The sequence below is a fragment of the Lissotriton vulgaris genome, chromosome 12, assembly GCF_964263255.1.
Source record: "Lissotriton vulgaris chromosome 12, aLisVul1.2, whole genome shotgun sequence".
In the NCBI taxonomy this organism is placed as follows: domain Eukaryota; kingdom Metazoa; phylum Chordata; class Amphibia; order Caudata; family Salamandridae; genus Lissotriton; species Lissotriton vulgaris.
Genome location: NC_141700.1, coordinates 34918154 through 34939287, shown reverse-complemented (window position 1 = coordinate 34939287; position 21134 = coordinate 34918154). Strand labels below are relative to the sequence as shown.

The window sequence follows — 21134 nt, the reverse complement described above, 5'->3', positions numbered from 1 at the left end:
GGGGGGAGACCCCCCTAGCCCCCTTTTTTTATTGTCCCTTTCTCCTAATGATATACAAGCAGGACGAAGGAACGAAGACTGGAAGGAATGAAGCTTGCGTTGCGTGGTAAAGACGTTCATGGAATGCACCCGCAGTGAAAAGACGTTTGCGTGGTAAGTGACCCGTTGTAAACGTAGCGCGTGGTAATACATTCGTAGTAAATGATGTTTCCCCATGAATACCTGGGCCTCTACTCTCGTGGTTTGTTGGCATAATATTGGGAGAGATTGGCTTTAGAAAACAACACCAGACCGAGAATAAAACTTAATTGTCATGTCCTTTTTACTTTAATACACACGCTCCCTATAGTTATATTTAAACAATGCTTATGTACCAATGTGAACAAATTCTAATCACACGGCATTAATGGCACACGGATCTGTTCTTCCGAATCTACACAAGGCTTGTGCATTAGAGGTGAAAAAGGAACCGCACAATTTCTCAATTTAAATATCAGCAATTCACCGCACAGAGGATAAACTCCGCCCTTTGCTTAAAGGTGCTTCTAAAAGCACTTTATTTCACGGTTTACAAGAGTTGGGAAGTCCATGCCTTCGGCACATTTTAGATCCATTTCTACTGTTTATTAATCTTTAGTCAATTACTCTCCCCACCTTTAACGATTATGAAAATTGCCAAGCCTGGATGCTCGACCATGCTGCTTGCTTTTAGGCCTTGCCTGCATTAAACTCATTAAAAGGGTTTAACTTTTCCAAGTACACCAGCTTGCCAGAAAGCATCAGTACCGTTTTATTAAAACTATTCACAGTGGTCCTTTTTTAAATGAATATTTCAATTACATATACATTCTGCCACGGTTTAGGTGCCAGGATTTTTATCTTTGTAGCATGTGCTCATGATAAAAGATTTTTTAAAAAGTAATAGCTGCATCAGCTTGCCATCGCCAGACCTATTGCTTTGCCAATAACATTCATCTCTTCTCGTGACACTGAATCCGAAACATGATTTACTAGAGAGCTACTCATGACCCAGACGAAGCTTCAAGGCGCTGTGTTGCCCTTTCCAAAAACCTGCACGCAGCCAAAGTCTAGATCCACAAATTGTCTCCATTCCTCTGGTCACATACTCCCATACAGCCCTGGGCATCTATTATCTCAAGTCTTCCTATTCTTGGCTATACACCTGCAATCAACGCCCCTCCTCGCCTCTGTGTGCATGCCCTTTATTGTGTGTTGCTACTTCATGTGCAATAATGCAAACTAACTACAGGTCACAGAATAAAAGAACGGGAAAGTTTGAAGGCGTCACCTGATGGGAAGCCGCTTCGCAGTGCTGGATGTTAACTCCACCTTTATTACGGCACGAGGGTCAGTAAACAACCACTTCTAACATGTCAGCCTCGACAGCCCGCAGGGCCGAAATACCTGTCTTTACAAACTGACTCCAGCAGCTGCCTGTGGGTGCCACCGGTACAACAGCGTTGTCAGCTGATAAGCACCTGACTGTCTTGAGTCACAAGTCTTCCCTCTGACCCACGGGTGCCTGGGGATGTTTATCAGGTCTCACCTGAGGCTACAGTCACTGCCTCCCCTGCTGATCTCTCTGAAATTCTAACTTCACCTGTGCCCCCCCCCCCTTCTTGTGTACTCCATACTCCATACCGCAGAGCACGATGCACACAGGAAAAATAGGGTACAACCAAGAAGCGTTGAGCCTTCAAAGAATAAACAGAGCACTGAGTTCTAGCACAGCCAACAGTTGCTCAAGTACTTTATAGAGTGCAGAGCCCTCAAGAGCACGTTATCCCTCCCCCAAAAAATGACAGTGTACTGGTACTGCGACACCCTCACTGGTCACAGGGCACTTCGCTAAGCACCACCACCTGCCCCCCACCCCCCGACACCCTGCCTGATCCCACTTCTAGTATCTTAGTTTTTAGGTCTCGCTCCTGCGATGCATATGGCAAAGCCATATGCCATCGCGCAGGCGCGATACTATTGCTGCCGGGTCTGCTTCCCAGGAGACAGGAGATGTCACGCGCACGCTCTGGAAAGCGATCGGCGCCGGCCGCGCGTGCGCGTTTCCCAATCTCCTGTCTTTCTGGGAAGAACTCGTATTTTGTGGCCCAAGACGGAGCCTGAGCGCCCCAAAGAAGCCAAGGGACCCCCCAGAAGGGACGGGACTGCTGGAGACCAGGGGTAAGTGCGCCGTGCCACGTGGATGGTGGACGAGTTTTTCTTTTTATTTTACGCGTTTTTATACAGCGCGTACTTTACCCGAAGGTGTCAGAGTGCTTCACAATAGGAAGCGCTGGACAGGGCGGGGGGGGGGCGACCAGGTAGTAACAGAGCTGCCGGGTGGCCATATGTCGGGGTGTCCGTCCTTCAGTCCTGGTGGAATATCAGTGCCCCTTCTTTATACGGCCCCTCAGTGCCGAGGTCAGCTTCCTCCAAGACTCCCGCACTTCCTTCCAAGCTCGCGCACTTGAAAGGGAAGTTCAAGTGGAATCCTCATTTCATGGTCAAGGCGCCACATTTCATCCGGGGGAGCTGGTGTGTGTGTGTGTTGTATAAACAAAGGCCCGTCTCCCGCCTCTCAGACACCCCTCCCCTCTCCCCCCTCCCCCCTCCAGGAAATGTACAAGTTTTCGCTCAAGTGCAAGGTTACACTGCACAGGCTCTCGTTGACAGAGCCCCCCCCCCCCTTACACTGAGTACAACCCACATGTGCCCGGGGGCCGCACCTGACGTCACTTCCACAAGGAGCTCAAGCTTTTGCCGCCTCCGTCGGTGCCATGCCAGGGCGCGCGTGCAGCACTCGTGCTGTGCAAAGTGTGCACGTTTAAATAACACAACACATGACACAATCTGCGCTGTTTGCAACATGTCCCTGATGCAGGAAATCAAACAACTGGGTGCGCATTTTGTTCTTGATGGAGGCAGATTAAACAATGCACCATCTGCCCCATGGCCTCGGTGTAGATGAACGAAAGGACTGGCTGTAAACACTGCACTTTGTGCAGCATGGCCTGAGTGTTGATTGATTTAAGGACAGACTATCAAATCTGCTCTACTTACAGCACATGGTTGGAATCAGCAGTCACAGAGACTGTAAATACTGAACTATTAATTTCATAAGATGAGTGTTAGCAGACACGGAGACTGTAAATACTGCACTGTTTATTTCATGAGATGAGCGTTAGCAGACATAGAGACTGTAACACTGCACTATTTATTCTATGGGATGAGTGTTAGCAGGCACAGAGACTGTAAACACTGCACTGCACTGTTTATTTTATGGGGTGGGCGTTAGCAGGCCCAAAGACTGTAAACACTGCACTATTTATTCAATGGGATGAGTGTTAGCAGACACAGAGACTGTATATACTGCACTATTTATTCAATGGGATGAGTGTTAGCAGGCACAGAGACTGTAAACACTGCACTGCACTATTTATTTCATGGGGTGGGCGTTAGCAGACACAGAGACTGTAAACACTGCACTATTTATTAAATGGGATGAGAATTAGCTGACAGAGAGACTGTATATACTGCACTTTTCATTCAATTGAATGAGTGTTAGCAGGCACAGAGACTGTAAACACTGCACTATTTATTTCATGGGGTGAGTGTTAGCAGACACAGACTGTAAATACTGCACTATCTATTTTCAAGGGGTGAGCGTTAGTAGACACAGTGACTGTAAACCCTGCACTATTTTTTCATGGGAAGAGTGTTAGCAGACACAAAGACTGTAAATACTGCACTGTTTTTGTCATGGGATGGTGTAAGCAGACACATAGACCGTAAACACTGCACTATTTATTTCATGGGGTGAGAGTTAGCAGACACAGACTGTAAATACTGCACTATGTATTATCAAGGGGTGCGCATTAGCAGGCACAGTAACTGTAAATACTGCACTATTAATTTCATGGGATGAGTGTTAGCAGACACAAAGACTAAAAACACTGCACTGCGCTATTTATTTTATGGGATGAGCGTTAGCAGACACAGAGGCTGTAAACACTGCACTATTTATTTCATGGGATGAGCGTTATCAAATACAGAGACTGTAAACAACCCACTATTTATTTCATGGGATGAGTGTTGGCAGACATAGAGACTGTAAATACTGCACTATTTATTTCATGGGATGAGTGTTGGCAGACATAGAAACTGTAAATACTGCACTATTTATTTCATGAGATGAGCATTAGCAGACATAAATACTGTAAACACTGCACTATTTATTTCCTGGGATGAATGTTAGCAGACACAGAGACTGTAAACACTGCACTATTTATTTCATGGAGTGAACATTAGCAGACACAGAGACTCTAAATACTGCACTATTTATTTCCTGGGATGAATGTTAGCAGACACAGAGACTGTAAACACTGCACTATTTATTTCATGGAGTGAACATTAGCAGACACAGAGACTGTAAACACTGCACTATTTATTTTATGGAGTGAACATTAGCAGACACAGTGACTGTAAATACTGCACTATTTATTTCATGGGACAAGTGTTAGCAGACACAGACTGTAAGCAGAGCACTATTTATTTCATAGGATGAGTGTTAGCAGACACAAAGACTAAAAACACTGCACTATTTATTTCCTGGGATGAGCTTTAGCAGGCACGGAGAGTGTAAACACTGCACTATTTATTTCATGGGATGAGCGTTAGCAGACATAGGGACTGTATACGATGCACTATTTATTTCATGGGATGAGTGTTAGCAGGCACAGAGAGTGTAAACACTGCACTATTTATTTCATGGGATGAGTGTTAGCAGGCACAGAGAGTGTAAACACTGCACTTTTTAGGTCTCGCGCCTGCGTTGCATATGGCGAAGCCATATGCCATCGCGCAGGCGCGATACTATTGTTGCCGGGTCTGGTTCCCAGGAGACAGGAGATGTCACGCGCACGCTCTGGAAAGCGATCGGCGCCGGCCGCGCGCGTTTCCCAATCTCCTGTCTCTCTGGGAAGCACACAAGCAAGCCCAGCAAGCCCCGCCAAGGCACCACGAGTGAACGCAGTAAGAGTTGTGCAGCCCGCATTACTATGCGCCCCCTCTTCAGCGCCACTCTAAACAAGTTTTTGCAGGTTGTGTCCTGTGAAAGCTCCTGCAGCAGGCAGGCAGGCTGCGGGAAAGCTGAGCTCGGGCAGTAACAGCAGAGCAATGCTGGCTGCAGGCAGCCACGACTCTCCCCTCCTCTCGGTTGCTTACACGGACCAACTTAACCGGGGAGTTAGGTATCCAGACTCTGCAAGTGGCACGGTCGGGGTGATCTGCGAGAGTCCTGGCCCCTGGAGGATCCCTGCCCCTTCCCTGCTTCAGAGCCTTCAGTCTGCCAGGCTGGCACGAGTAAGTATACATTTTCGTTAGCACAGTCTCTGCTTGATGGATGTCTTCATTTTATAGGCACCCGCTCTTGTCATCCTCCGTGCTTTCACCCCAAGAGCAGTGTGCGGCTAGCTCGGCTCGAAGTGCTGAGCACTCACTGCCTGGTCTCGTCAGCTCCATTGGTTTTACCCCAAGATCAGCGGCGAGCTCCACCCTGCTCTCACAGCTGTGAAAATTAAAAGTCTTGTGTTTTTTGTGCAGAGCGAAGTTATTTTTCTACAACCAGCTGTTCCTAATGGCCCCTTGGGTCAAACGTTTGTATTTCTCGTTTGGCCCATCTTAGCTCACTGCTCAACCCGGTAAAAACCAATAGGGAAAACAAACAATCTTTTCTGTGGCAAATCCTTCCTTTGAGATCATGGAAAAATAGGCTGCTGTAAATATTGCACGGTTAATGGCTGTAGGTGTCTGGGAGGTTAAATATGTGTTGGGTTTAAAACCAGTGGCTTTCAGTGTTTACGGACAGGTGGCTTTGTTACTGCCACCAGCACGTGCCTATTTCAATGAGGGCGACAGGCTCTGTTATTGTTAATAGTCTGGGAAGTAAACTTTCAGCGGACATCCCATTCGACACGCACATTGTTGTCAATGTATGGCGGGACTTTAAGTAATTAAAAGCACCACCGCATCCACCACCACCACCACATCCACCACCACCACCACATCCATCACCACATCCATCACCACATCCACCACCACATCCACCACCACCACCACATCAACCACCACCACCACATCCACCACCACATCCACTACATCCAACACCACCACATCCACCACCACATCCACCACCACATCCACCACCACCACATCCACCACCACGTCCACCACCACCACGTCCACCACCACCACGTCCACCACCACCACGTCCACCACCACGTCCACCACCACCACGTCCACCACCACGTCCACCACCCCCACATCCACCCCCACATCCACCCCCACATCCACCCCCACATCCACCCCCACATCCACCCCCACATCCACCCCCACATCCACCACCACATCCACCACCACATCCACATCCACCTCCACATCCACCTCCACCCCCACATCCACTACATCCACCACATCCATCACCACATCCAACACCATCACCACATCCAACACCATCACCACATCCACCACCATATCCACCACATCTACCACATCCACCACATCTACTACATCCACCACATCCACTACCACATCCACCACCACCACATCTACCACCACCACGTCCACCACATCCACCACCACCACCACATCCACCACCACCACATCCACCACCATCACCACATCCACCACCACCACCACATCCACCACCACCACCACATCCACCACCACCACCACATCCACCACCACCACCACATCCACCACATCTACCACTACCACATCCACCACCACCACATCCACCACCACCACATCCACCACCACCACATCCACCACCACCACCACATCCACCACCACCACCACATCCACCACCACCACATCCACCACCACCACATCCACCACCACCACATCCACCACCACCACATCCACCACCACCACATCCACCACCACCACATCCACCACCACCACATCCACCACATCCACCACATCCACCACCACCACATCCACCACATCCACATCCATCACCGCCACATCCACATCCACCACCACCAGATCCACCACCACCACATCCACATCCACCACATCCACATCCACCACCCCCACATCCACCACACCCACCACCACCACATCCAACACCAACACATCCAACACCCCCACATCCACCAGATCCACTTCCACCACATCTATGTGTGTGTGTGTGTGTGTGTGTGTGTGCTCTTTGTGTGGCTCTGTGTGTGTGTGTGTGTGTGGTTGCACATGCAATAGGTCTCCCATTTGCGAGAGATTAAGCTATTAGCATTATAAATGAAAATGCCATTTATTTATGTTTTCAAAACAAACACATACATAAAAAAATTGTCATTTACAATGCCAATAGCTCTAACTTTTGCAAAGGCGAGACCGTTGCATTGTAAATGCTTGTTTTTTTTAATGTGATTTTCTATACCGCGAACATTACCAGAAGGTGTTAGAGCGCTTTACAAAAGAACCAGTTGCGATACATAAGCATTTAGGATTACATGTGTTACATAAAAGATACAAACAGGAAAAAAAATGCAAATGTACAAGTTGTAAAGTTACGCAGGAAAGAGATACAAATGGATAAACTCTAAGAATCACATAGGAATGGTGGTGAGTACTTACTTACCCTGGGCGTCAGAATCAGCGGGGTTACTACCCCAGAGTGTGCCGGGTGGACGTCTCTGTCCTCTCTACCTACACCTATAAACTGTACTGTAGATGATACAGGGCAGGCTTCTGTCTGGGAACTAGGGACTTTCTTACCCGATTCGGGAGGTCTTTCAATCCAGTCGTTTCGCCTCGCTCATGCTACCTCAGCCCCTCGCTTTGTTTTGAGTGCTCCGGCCCCTGTCCTCGCGGTCCCTCTCCCTCCTGCATCCCACTCTGGGCTTGCGGCTGTTGTTTTTATCGGTCCCTCTGGCAGCGCCTCTGCTCCCAGTTCCTGGTCTCGGTCACCTGACTCCCAGTCCGGCCCCGCGCGCCCGTCACGCAGTAGGCGTACCCGGAACGGCGCGAGGCCGCGAGCATCAGACAGGGAGTTGCACAATGTGCTGTGGCAGCGCAAACGGACCCACTTTAAGCCAGTCCTGGCTTTGTAGTACAATGTGTGTGCATACTGGGACCATTGGAGTCACAGCGACGAGAAACTGCGATTCCCAAAAACAAGATAGATGCTGCCTAAAACGGAGCAATTGCCTTGCAGTGTCATAGGCTCCAGAACGCTCATTTTCCCGTAGCTGTATTTTGTGTGTGCAGTTTTATACAGCGTGAACTCGACCCGCTTTAGATGAGAACCAGTTCCACTGCACAGGGATACATTTAAAAACAAGCTGAGTGAGGATCGCGGTGCAAAACAGCGCGGTATGAGTGCACGAGACTACACGCAGTCGCCGTGAGCGTGCACAGCAGCTGTAGCTGCGCAAGCTGAAAATCGCCGGAGAAGACACGCCCGACCTCCGAGTCTGCCTGCTGCCGAGACTGACCCACTGCGAGGGAGAGGGACACGAGGAAAGAGTCTGGTAGGTGGGGGGAGGGGACGGTAGGTGGGGGGGAAGGGGGGGAGTGTGTGTGTGTCAGCGTGTGTATGTGTGTCAGCGTGTATGCGTTTCCGTGAGTGTGGCTGCGTGCGCGCGTGATTGTGAGAGGCTGCTGCTGTGAATGTGGAGCAGGAGTGCACGGCCTTGGGAGGCTGGGCATGCGTGTCCACGATGTGCAATCAGCGCGCATGCCCAGGTCTTTCTCCCTTCAGAGCCAACTCAGCAGCAATAGGTCTCGAGCGAGACCTAAAAAGGGTGATCAGAGCTAATCAAAGTCTGTCTCCCTTCTTATGAATGCCGTTCCCCAGGTATGAAAAATACTCATGTTAAATGATCCTTTCAAGAGATGTAAGGGGTTGACCACAAAGGAAATAAGCATTGGCAAAGCCAGTAGGTCTTGCATTTGAGACCTATTGGCTCAGCCAGTATCTTTTGTTTGTGCTCCGAGTAATCACCAAAAATGTGGTTGATGTAATCCGAAACAAAAGGGGGGGGAAAGGTGCAAGGCTGCATCTTTTTATAGCGCACACATGCGTCAAGACATATATGCATCAGGTGGCCACTGTTTATTTTAATTTACCAATCTGAGATGGATCGGTCAATAAAATAAATAAGAAAACAAACTAGTGCAAATGTCCTTTTATTTATGAAGCGGACGTTTCCGCAGTTATTTGCTGTCAGGCCCTCCAAAAAGCTAAAATTAAAGAAGGCTGTGTGGGGAGAAGCAAACGAGAAGTGGGTGGGAAAAGGAAAAGATTCAAACTAAGGAGGGACAACTTCATTGCTCCCCTTAGACTTCAACAACTATGTTTTCCTTGGCAACCTCAACTTCCATTTCAATGACCACAATTACATCAACACTGCCAATCTCCTCGACAGCATGAAGTACATTTCACCCAACTCGTCCATTACCCCACGCACTCCGCAGGCCACATGCTAGACCCCATCTTCACCTCCAGGGACTGCATCAGGTAGAGCCACACCATGGAGCTCACATGGACCAAGCACTTGATCGTCCACTTCAACATCACCAACTCATGGACCTTCGGCCCCAGTCTGTCCACTGCAGGTGAAGCAAATTGTCAAAGGACACATGGTTCTATGCCGTCAACACCACCTCATCTACTCTAAACCTAGACCAGATCTTCAGAAACTTCAAAATTAGGGTCACCAACTGCACCGACAGCGGCGCTCCCATCAGCAACAGCACCCACAGAAGGTCCACCAAGTGGGCTAGCTGGTACACTGAAGATCTCCGAACCGCTAAACAACACTAAACAACTGGAAAGGAGATGGCGCACCAGCAAGGGCATGACCGACAAGACCACCTTCAAGACAGCCCTCAACACAGACAGTTGAGAGAATTGAAAAAAAGGCCTTAGCCTTACACATCGAATCAAGCTCCAATAACATCATGAATATCTGAATAATAATGACTTCAATATTACTCGGAGTCTTTATTTTCATCCAAATACGATTGTGTTTCTGGATGTAGAATTCTTTCTGTATTGTAACGTTCTATCAACAAGAATGTATAGAAACCAGCTTCAGTTAATGCTGTTTTACATTCTCAATCAGCACACACTAGAAAACAGAAGGATAATTTTCCTTACGTTGAATTTCTGAGAGCAAAGAGGAATTGTAGTAGTATGATAGAATACCAGAAAGAAGAGAGATTAATGGAGAAGTTATTCGAAAGAGGGTATAATGGAAAGACCATACTGTCTGCCAAGACAAAGGCAACCTAGGAAACCGGAAATGGAGGTGGTGAGAGTCATTAATATGTATAGCTTGGAAAATAATGTGTTCAGATGTTTGATGAAGCATCGGTCTGTCTTAAACATAGAGGAAGATATTAAAATATATCTTATTTAGAGACCGAGAATAACACACACACAATCTCCTACCCTAAAATCGATATTAAATTAGAGTGACACTATTAGATATATCAACAACAAAGTGAGGAGGCAGGAAATTGACTGGCTACCCTCTATACCGAAGGGTTGCTACATGTGTGGAGGATGCCAGTGCTGTAAATGTTTTGAATGAGTTCTCTGATTCGAATTGAATGCAGACTAATTAAATTATATATTTTATTAATTGTAGTTCTAAATGCTGCATATATTTGATCATTTGTTTCTGTGGCCTATATGTGGGTTCCATGATGAGAACATTCAAGGAGAAATGGAATGAACATTTGAGAGCCATAAAGGATTAGATATATCCTTTAGTCGCGCATCTACATAATGAAAACCTCGAAAAAGGATAAAAGTGTTACTGGACCTGCAGGTCTAGTAACTTGAGTTATTTACTTGACCTAACTCTAATGTATTTAAACCATAAACTGATCTTATTGTGTCATTCTAGGCAAATATTGTATCTTGCAGAGCCACCCTTTTCTTCATTAATACATAGAAGTGGAGAAGTGTGGCTCAATGGTTAGAGCGGCAGACACTGATGCAGAGGTCTAGCCCGGGACCAGGGTTCAATTCCCCGCCTCGGCGGGTCTTGGGCTCAAAATTCCACGGACCTGATAATTCTCGCCTCTGTGCCTATTCCAGTCATGGAGTCCCACTCTGCAACTCTGGGCAATAGCTTGCTTAATCTCCACAACGGCCCCCACAACGCTAAGGATGCCTGGCCTCCACTTTGGGGTTGCCCAGGAGTGGACGTCTCACAGGGAAAGCCAGGATGGGTTCCACAGCGGTATTCGTACAAGCGCCTTGAGACCCTTGTGGGTGAGTAGTGCGCTATACAAGTATCAATTTACAATTTACATACAAGTGTACATGCCAATATGTGAGTTTAGCACTCCTGCTCTACAAAAAACCTTTTTGGTTTGATTTAATAAACTAAACGTTTGCTGCATGCATAATAAGAATCTAGCCCACAAATAGGGTACACATGACCCCTTATTTGCCTCTTAGTTCACTAATAGCATTGCCATCAGGGCAGGAATATTTCTCAGTTCATCTTTAAAAACTCCCTTTTAATGAATATATTCCTAAAGCATGAGGTGGTAGTTCACTGTCATTTTCAGGCAGCACATTTTTCATTGAAATGGTTAAAAACATTCCCACTAACATACAGTTTTACTTACAAAACTTAAAGGAGTTAGCTGACCTTTTAATGCTTGTTGCAGTCATCACATGTACAATCGTATATGCCATGACAGACACAGCAGCCATTTTGGCTCTAGCATCATTGCATACGTCATGACGCAGCTGCCATTTCTACTCTTCTAAGATGCCGTACAGCCATTTTGGAGCTGTAAATTAAAAAAGTAAAAGGTGTGCAAAAGCATGTTTGGAGAAAGGGCCAGTCCAGAAGGAAATTGCATCTGCGGGCTTCATTAACCCCTTCGACACTCATGACGAGCTGGGCTCGTCATGGTGTAGCCTCCTCGTACACTGATGACGAGCCCAGCTCGTCATGAAATAAAGTAAAATGACAATTTCCAGCACAGGAGGGAAGTTGCCTTAGCAGCCATGGAGTTAAAAGAAAGGGGGGGGGCAGCGGAGGAGAAGGGTGTAGGGGGGAGAAAGTGCGGTCAACAAGCAGTGGTAAGCAGGGAGGGGAGTAATGGATGTTCTTGGGAGGGTGGGACAGGAACCTGGAGAGTGAATGGGTGGGTGGGTATGTGAAAGAGGAAGCACTGCACATGGGAGAGGAAGTGAGAATACACATGCACTCCCATGGAGGACTGCAAACACAAGAAACAAGCCTTGTCAAAGTCAATAGGTCTCGTTTGGCCAATGCATGGCGGCCGCTGCTTTTGGCTTGGTCAGTACTGGTTGCCGATTTTATAATATGCAGACATCATCTAAAGGTGAGTGGAGATCGGCTGTGCTAAAAGTATAGAAAACATGCTGCATCACGCAGTGTGAGGACTCCACGGGGCATCTTCTTGGAAAGTATAGAAAATGTTCCTCACTGTCAGGATGGCCACCACTTTGCATCAAGCAATGTTAGAATACACCTTGTACATTACGTAATGCAATGTGGTGATCAACTTCAAAGAGCAGAAGCTCTCCAGACAGCTGCCTCGTCGTGACATCACAGCGAGTCATATAGCGTGGCAGCTGTCTTGCACCTGTCACAACTTTTTGTTTTTCCATTGCTGGCACATTATAAACGCGCCAGGCATTGGCAACTCAGATTACGGTGAGCAACGTGGAGCGACAGAGGGGCAGTAGGGAAGGGAGTGAAGACGGTGAAAAGTGGCCACTAGGCTGGAAGGGGAGGAATTGGGATGCTGCAGTGGGAGAGGATGTTAAGTGCAAACCAGAATGTAACAGGGAGGTGCACCAGGTGATGGGGAGCAACTAACCATCTGAAACAGACAGTGGTGTTGAACGGGGGAGGAGGGCGTCTGGTGAGCGACCAAGGAAGGTTGTACAAAAAAGAAACGAGTAGGCTGGGGAGAGGTGGGAAAAGCAATTCATGAGTGGTTAGGAGAGAAATAGTACGCAGGTATTGGGGTGTCAAGGGGGCAAGAAGCGCATGTCAGGAGGAGAGTGCAAGAAAACACTTGCACTCTTAAGGAGTTCTAAAAGCAACAACGAAAAGTAGTTCCCTGAATGTAAAGCAGTGGAGGGACACCAGTCATCCAATCTACAGAAACCTTCCTCCAGGGGAGGGACAGATACAACAAGAGGAAGTAAAGCATCAAATGAAGGCAAGCAAATGAGACTGAGCAGAAAGCCAGCTAATGGTATTCAGTGGCAGACCCAGTGCTCAAAAGAAGCAGTGGTGTTTCCCATAGCAGTTCTTTCAACAATAGACCACCTAAAGCCAATGTAGCTGAGACCTAAAAAGTAGTTGTCCGGATGTAAGTAGTGGAAGGATACACGTCTTCTAATCGGAAGGATGTTGAAGAAGCTCTGCCTTTGGGGAGGGACACATACAAGAAGAGGAAGGAAAGTGATCGAAGAAGAAGCAAGCAAAGGAGATTGGCAAAAAGCCACCCAATGATAAGCAATGGTTGACCCAAAGCTCACTCTTGAGGATTGGTTTTGTACACAATAGATCTTTTGACAATATATTGATTAAAATGTTGGTAGAGGACACCCAAAAAGTACATGTATTGGTGTGCAATGTATAGGGGGGGATTTTCACAATTGTATTACACAGTTATTTACCTGCAGCACTTTGAATCACTAGGTCGAGACTGTATGGCCTGTGCAAAGACCGGCAGCGGGAAGACGGCGGCATTTGTACTCCCTATCCTTCAGAAGCTCTCGGAGGATCCGTTTGGGATATTTTGTCTCGTGCTCTCACCAACCAGGTGAGCATTAAAACTGAAAAGAGTATTTTGTTGCAGACTGACTATGCTTTTCATTAGCACTTGACCTACTTCTGCTTGAGTCTGTGGTTATTTTTCATCTCGTTCACATTATGTGTGGACTTTGGAGCCCGGCATGAAGTTTCTAATGTTACCAGAATTGAAATCTCCTGGAATTGTATCTTACAGGGTCAATTCTTCCACTCTCCCCTTCTGTCAGTCTTCTGCAGTAGGCTTATTCTAAACCGTGCACTGTATGTTTGCATGCTCTATCTCTTAGATTCTTCCACTCTCCCCTTCTGTCAGTCTTTTGCAGTAAGCTTATTCTCAAACCGTGCACCATATGTCTGCATGCTCTATCTCTTAGATCCTTACTCTGCCCTTCCATTTCGTGTCTGCTCCTAGTGAACTCATTTTGCGTTTCATAGTAATGGTTGGGTGCAGAAATGCAACAGTGCAATACTGTTTGCGCACAGTAGAAGGTGTATTTTTTCACCAGATTCTACCTTCAGCAGTATGAAGGGGAATAACATGCACAGCTGTTTTTTCACTCGATTATGACCATAGCAGCATGTCTACAGCACAGTTTTGCTTACAACGCAGAGGAAATTGTCTGCTCAAAAGTCAGGAGTAAGCAGTAGTTGCACTCTTCTTAGAATTGAGGCACTTTTGAAAAAGAAAAGGCCGGGGGCATTGGCTGTAGATTTTTAATTTTGCAAATAAACTCTTAAGAGGTTGTTATTCTACTGTCTCTTATGCACGCGTATCCATTTGTTAAATCTAAACACCCTGAGAAATTTTGACAGGGATAGGTGAGTGATTGTTAAGGTTCATGCACAATAATATTTTTTCTCTCCTGTGTATTTTGCAGGGAACTTGCATACCAAATTGCTGAGCAGTTCCGAGTACTTGGGAAACCTCTGGGGTTAAAGGACTGCATCATTGTCGGCGGCATGGGTATGTGTTTCAGTTGCGGCTAAATTGTTTGAATGAGGGAACCAATCCCTAAGTAGGCTCGGTAAAAGCATTTGGAGCAAGCCTTTTGATAGCCCTGGCAAAGCAATGAACCTGTGAGCAAAACTGCATTGGGCTGAGGGGTACAACAACCTCCTCACTGTGTAAGGCGATGGCAGATTTGGGGCTAACAAGAGGAAATCAGCATGGGGTGTAACCGCGTGGCCTATGTCCTAGTACTGACAGTACTGAGGATGCAATGAGAAAACCAGGTAAGTAATACGTAGAATACTTTACTGTGCACTGGATTTGACATTACTGCACAGGTTATTGGGAAAAAACAGGACTATCAAAATTTGCTAGGAGCTACTTAACCATCATCTAGAAGTGTAAAAATGCCTTTGTTTCTGTGGGAGCTTTTTTGGGAATTCTAGGTCAGTTAGTGGGCGGTGGTTTATAATTGAATCCACAATGGCCGTTTTCTGCGGGTCTTATGAAGCTTTACTGTTAGACCCAAAACTTAGCACCAAGCACCACTCCCAGGCACTTGATACTCAGGGTAGCGAAGCGTTACAAGGCATACTCTGGTAGGTGGTATGGGATAGAAACTCCGAACTCCATGAAACATATAAAAGCCGTCCATAAATCAATGGCCAGCCAGTGCTTTTACGTAAAAGAAAAAGTACTTTACTTTCAACGCACAACACCTCAATGTACATACAAAATCAAAGGGCACGGTACACAGTGCTTCCGATGTGAGTGACTCAGATGGTATTAAAGTAGTCCACTTCCAAATTGTATAAGGTATTAGATTAAAATTACAGTCTGCACAGGTTCGGGCACATTGCCCTCCTTGGGGGGGTGAGGTTGGGGGATTGGTGAATAAGGATCCCTTTGTTCCCCCTCTGGGTTCCCGCCTACCTACTCTCTACCCAACCTCCACAGATCGTTATGGCTAGGTTCTTGGTAGTGCATGTGTTGTCCAAAATCTGCCGTCTGTCTATAATCTGTTGTTGCAACAGCTGTAAGTCTTCAGACGCCCAGTGTAATTGTCAGAACACTGGGTTTTTTATCTGTCAGAGTAGAATCTGGGCGCTCTGCCTGAAGTGGACGCAATGTGTGTTAGAGCTGTTACATTGTCTGTGGTGCAACTGGCGAGAGGAAAAGACCCTATAACCGCTCTAGAGTATGTCAGAAATACCAGACATACCAAAGTACAATATACAAGAATGCCTTATGCACACACACCCAATATTTCTTGTAGTTGTGTCTATGTCAAACAAAACACAGTTCTAATAAGCCAAAGACAACAATAAGAATCACATTTCTTGGCACTTGTCGCTGTGGTTTCAGAGTTTTTAATGGTTCCACAACGAGCCCAGTGAGCGAACAGTTCTCATGCTCATCAGAGGAGGGTTCACATGGTGTTTTTTCTATGCAGCAGATCTCAGCACAGAATTGCATTACTTGTCACATGAAGCCTTCGGGGCACATACATGATTGTGTGTACTGAGGTGAAAAGTCAAGACTTTCTAAAAGTCAGAATCCTACAGAACTTGCTTCGTGAAACTCAGGGCAGGGGCGTATGCCCCAGAGTGCCAGACAGGGGATCTTACAGTTGCAGCAGTTTCCATCGCAAAGAATTGTTAAGTGATTTTCAAAATGAAGTTTTCCTTTGCATACCTTGTAGATTAGAGCTTTTCACAAGTCAGATGTAAAAAAAGCTGCTTCTGTTCTACTATCTGGAAACTCAACTCTTCATCGTGCTGGAAATGTCATGCGACTTCAACTGGACCTCTTCTGCCTTCAGCAGCTGTTGCTTTAATGTGTGCATAGGTGTCTGTAGGTCACGTCTGTGTGAGAAGGCTCAATGACTCGGCTGCTCGGGCCTCTGTGCTGCTCAAGACCAAGCTCCAGTGTACCTCACAGTTGCAGCGGAGTATTCCTTTGTTTGACTATACCTTTTTCATTTTTCAAGTACCCACCCAAGCTACAGGCATCCTCTAGCTGTTTCACAGTACGACACTAATCCTCAGAGAAGTGCATTATTTTTTGTAAATTAAATCTTCCCAGAGCTTTAGCTCAGCCATATGGCCTTTTACCTCGCTTAGTGTCTGCTTGTTCCTCTCCAGATTACTCCTACATGTACAAATCCAGCACTAAGTCACCCCAGCACATTCTTTTCCTTCAACCACTCAACCAGGCCCAGAATCTGCCAAGGTCACCTTGGGTAACTGGTAGTGACACCTCAACAATTGAGGTCTTGCTCATTTTTCTCATTTGACAGTCCACAGATTTAAAACTGAAGCCATAGCCTTCTACCTGTGAAATGTGGCATTTTGCTGCAGAGTAAAACAGCTTTCCAAGTCCTCTTGTTAACCCCTATTTGAATTAAAATGTTTCCTACTGATTGGCAGATCCACCCCATTCTCCTCGTGTACCATGGAGATGAATAATAAGACACCACACCTCGTTCGCCTTCATTGTCTTCTGTATGAAGGTAGAATTCTACAAAAAAGTCCTGCGAATCGCTCATAAAACAGTTCTTCACTAATAACTTAGTGTTGTCTCCATGAAAAACTTGTGATTATAGCTGCTTTTCACAGCACCAGAAATACATTTGCAGTGCTACTTTAATCACTCAAAATAAGGAATTTAAAAAAAAGCAGCTTTCACCCTCAAAGCCGTAAGACTTTGAAACTGTTAGCATGCATCTATTGGGTTGTCCCCAGTTCTCTCAGCAGGGCATTGTAAACCTTTCTTTGAAAGCCATTCTTTGCCCTGGAATGATCTGCTAATGTGCATTTCTCTGTAAATGTCTTGGTTATGTTGCGTGTTACCTCTGTTTCTTTACTGTTGCATCATGCTTTGCTGATCGTAAATCACTGTCATGTTATTTATCTGGCACATTGATGAATACAAAAATCAACAAACATTCTTTGTGGATATGTAGTCCCTGCAGTGGACTTTATATCCCAGATAAGTTCTCATCTGTTCTGATGATCACCACTAATTTTCTTCTGGCTCACCCCTAGGATATGGATACCCTTGACTCCACTTCTCCTTTTTGTTTCAGACATGATTGCACAGGCTTTAGAATTATCCAGAAAACCACACATTGTGATTGCAACCCCGGGACGGCTCGCAGACCACATTCGAAGCTCGAATACCTTCAGTATTAAAAAGATAAAGTTTCTGGTAAGTGAGTAAGACAGATTTATTTGATTACCAAAACTTTATGTGAACCTCTCTTTAAAGCATTTAATCTGTTTTCTGTTAGAGGAAAGCTCCCACATTACATTTGATGGAAATCCCACTATTTAAATATGCCATGTTGCTATAAAAACTTAAGTTGTCTTCTGTGCGTTTTTTGCCTTCATGCCACGGTATTAAATCAAAGCATAAAGTGCAGAGCATTTTTTGTTAAAAAGAATCCTGCTCTGCGCATCTTCTGGAGGAGCAGAGGGTCCTGATTATATTTTACTGGTTCCGGTTTTGTGCATCTTTCCACTTAACCCATTCTTATACCATAATTGCTGCTTTTATGTTTGTCTTGCCCTATGATTAGGTCCTGGACGAGGCGGACAGGCTTCTGGAGCAAGGCTGCACAGATTTCACCAAAGACCTGGAAGTGATTCTAAGCGCCGTCCCTGCCCAGAGGCAGACCTTGCTGTTCAGCGCCACCCTGACCGACACCCTCCAGGAGCTGAAGAGCATCGCTATGAACCGGCCCTTCTTCTGGGAGTCCTTGTCAGAGTGAGTGAGCTAAGAGCACACACCCTATGTACTGCGCTAATAAAAATCTTCCTTTGCAGCAGGGTTTTTTCTACTGTGATGGTCCATCTGGTGGTTGGAAGTCTAGAATTTGATGAAAGAGGAGTCTCTTCTGACTTGCTTTAACCCCCCCTCCCAATCTTTCTAATTATTTAGTACTTTTTGTATGACATACAAAACTGGCAAGACTTGCCAAAGGACAGTTTTTAAAATTGGGGTTTGTGCATATATCAATTCCTGTATGGTTTGCCCATACACATTTATATACTTGTTGCGTCTTCCCTGGTAGATATTTAACCTAAGATCTTCTGCGGTAAGGAAATCTACAAGTTTTTTTTCCTGGATGACACCAGTGTAGATAGTGAACACAGAGAAAAGATTGTAGGATGTCTTTTGTTTTCATTGTTGTAGGAAAGTGCCCTTTTTTATGGTCACACTTCCACTTTTTGCCCCCGCTACATTTTGCCTCAATGCTGATGGTTATGACTCTAAAAGTGCACTGGAGCCTCCCTCCGAGGCCACAGTGCCTGTGCTCTCTTCCTAAAACTGATGCTCTGAATTAGTAACCCCAATTGGCAAGGTTTTTAACCCCCTGTTAAATGGTACCAGTGACACCCAGGGTACAGGAGTTAAAGGGGTCACCAGGGCCTGAATCACTGATTCTGCCACCCTGAGTGACCCAAGTAAACCGATTACATCAGCCCTGCCATTGCAGACTGTAGGAGCAGTGCAAGCTGCTCGAACTCTGCTTTACCCTCACTATGTGTGGCTAGGCCAAAGCACAATTTTTAATATATCCAGTCACCCCTAAAGAAGGCCTCCTGTGCTCAGGATGCATTAAATTAAAGTGCGGACATATAAGTGCAAGCCTATATGTCACTATAGTAGCCTACCAGCTCTGTTATGTTATAGCCAAAATATTTCATGTTTGATACTAAATACCTTGCCTCATATCCCCTGACAAGAGCCTCAATTCAGAGTCAATGTGGCCTGCACCCAGTTGGGTACGTTAGAGGTTGCCCACCTGAATACCCCAGCCTTTCCAGTGCTCTGGCTGTCAGCCCGCAGCTGCTGCCGCCAACACAGGAATCTGCCCCCCTTCCAGGAGATGTGAACTCTCCCAGAAGTTAAACTATGGCCTGGAATGAAGGACGTGACACCTCCCTCCCTTACAGGATGACTAGTTAAGTGGCACATCAATGCGGTGAGCTGCACAGCTTACACTGCCTCTGATATGCAACACTGTTGCCTCCCAATAGAGGAAACAGCCCTCCCCCGCCACAAGCACGTTTGCATCCACAAAAATGATGTGACCTTGAGGTGTACACCCGCAGAAGGCTAGCCATGTCCGTAGGGTGGGTTACCTCATTTGTACAGTTAAGGAAGGTTTTTGCCATTTTTAACAAGCATTTGCAATGCAATAGGTCTCGCATTAGGAAAGTTTGAGCTATTGGTATTGTAAATGACAATTTTTTTATTTAGGTTTTGTTTTTGAAAATAGCGAAATTAATAGCTTTGTCATTTACAATGCCAATAGTTATAACTTTCGCAAATGTGACACCTATAGCATTTGTAATGCAATATGTGTTGTATTTACGTGACTTACGTGTATTGATATTACAAATAATAATGGCTTTTAATTTTTTTTCAATAATTAATACTTAAATAAAAGTTATTGTAATTTATAATGGCAGGGGTGGGTGAGGGGTGGATGAGGGGTGGGTGAGGGGTGGGTGCGGGGGTGTGACGGGGTGCGGGGGTGTGACGGGGTGCGGGGGTGTGGTGGGGGTGTGACGGGGTGCGGGGGTGTGACGGGGTGCGGGGGTGTGACGGGGTGAGGGGGTGTGACGGGGTGAGGGGGTGTGACGGTGAGGGGGTGTGACGGTGTGTGGGGGTGTGACGGTGTGTGGGGGTGTGACGGTGTGTGGGGCAGAGTCAGCACAGTCTGCGAGGGATCAACATGTCTAGAGGCAAAGCATAGCACAACTAGAATTCCCAAAGATTACAGCAGAAAAGGCTACAGTATTAACAGCACCTATAGTAGAAACCAAAATTTTGCTCCTTACCTTGGAAATCTAGTTAATGGCAGATGTGTAAGTGACAGATTCACTTTTTTTTTTCCAACCAGATTTTGTTTTTTTCAAGACAGTCGATACACGTATATACTGCTTATTGTTCACGTCATATTTTGCACTTTTTGCACGTATTCTACATAATCATTACTCTCCGGCGTTCTTGGCTCAACATTCCCTTGTAACAAAACGTTCCCCCATGGAGTTGCGCTTGAGTGGATATTTGCAATCCCTGTGTGTTATTAGGTTCTCGTGGGCCAGGCTTCCGGTCTCCGTGTGTGTTACAGTGTTGGCCAGATTCAGATTAGGTGTTCTCCTCATCCGCTCCCTTGTTCTAGCGAGGCTGGCTGCGGAGTGCTTGCCCCACTACCATTGTCCTGCCTGCTGGCTATCAGCTCGCTCACCAGTCCTTCCCACGCTCTGGCCCGCTTTACCTAGCCCCCCTGCTAGCTTCCCTAAGAAGTAACCTGCCTTCAGCTCCTG

The 21134-nt window shown here is 46.3% G+C and overlaps 1 protein-coding gene across 1 annotated transcript in view; it reads left to right on the top strand.

The window, feature by feature from the left end:
- The window catches only part of DDX49 (DEAD-box helicase 49), a 102468-nt gene that overhangs the window by 9260 nt on the left and 72074 nt on the right, over positions 1-21134 (top strand). Inside the window, exons 2-5 of the mRNA XM_086946910.1 lie at positions 13731-13854; positions 14723-14808; positions 17882-18003; positions 18374-18561. Of these exons, the coding sequence (XP_086803036.1) occupies positions 13731-13854; positions 14723-14808; positions 17882-18003; positions 18374-18561 (520 nt within the window). The remainder of the gene's footprint in view (positions 1-13730; positions 13855-14722; positions 14809-17881; positions 18004-18373; positions 18562-21134) is intronic.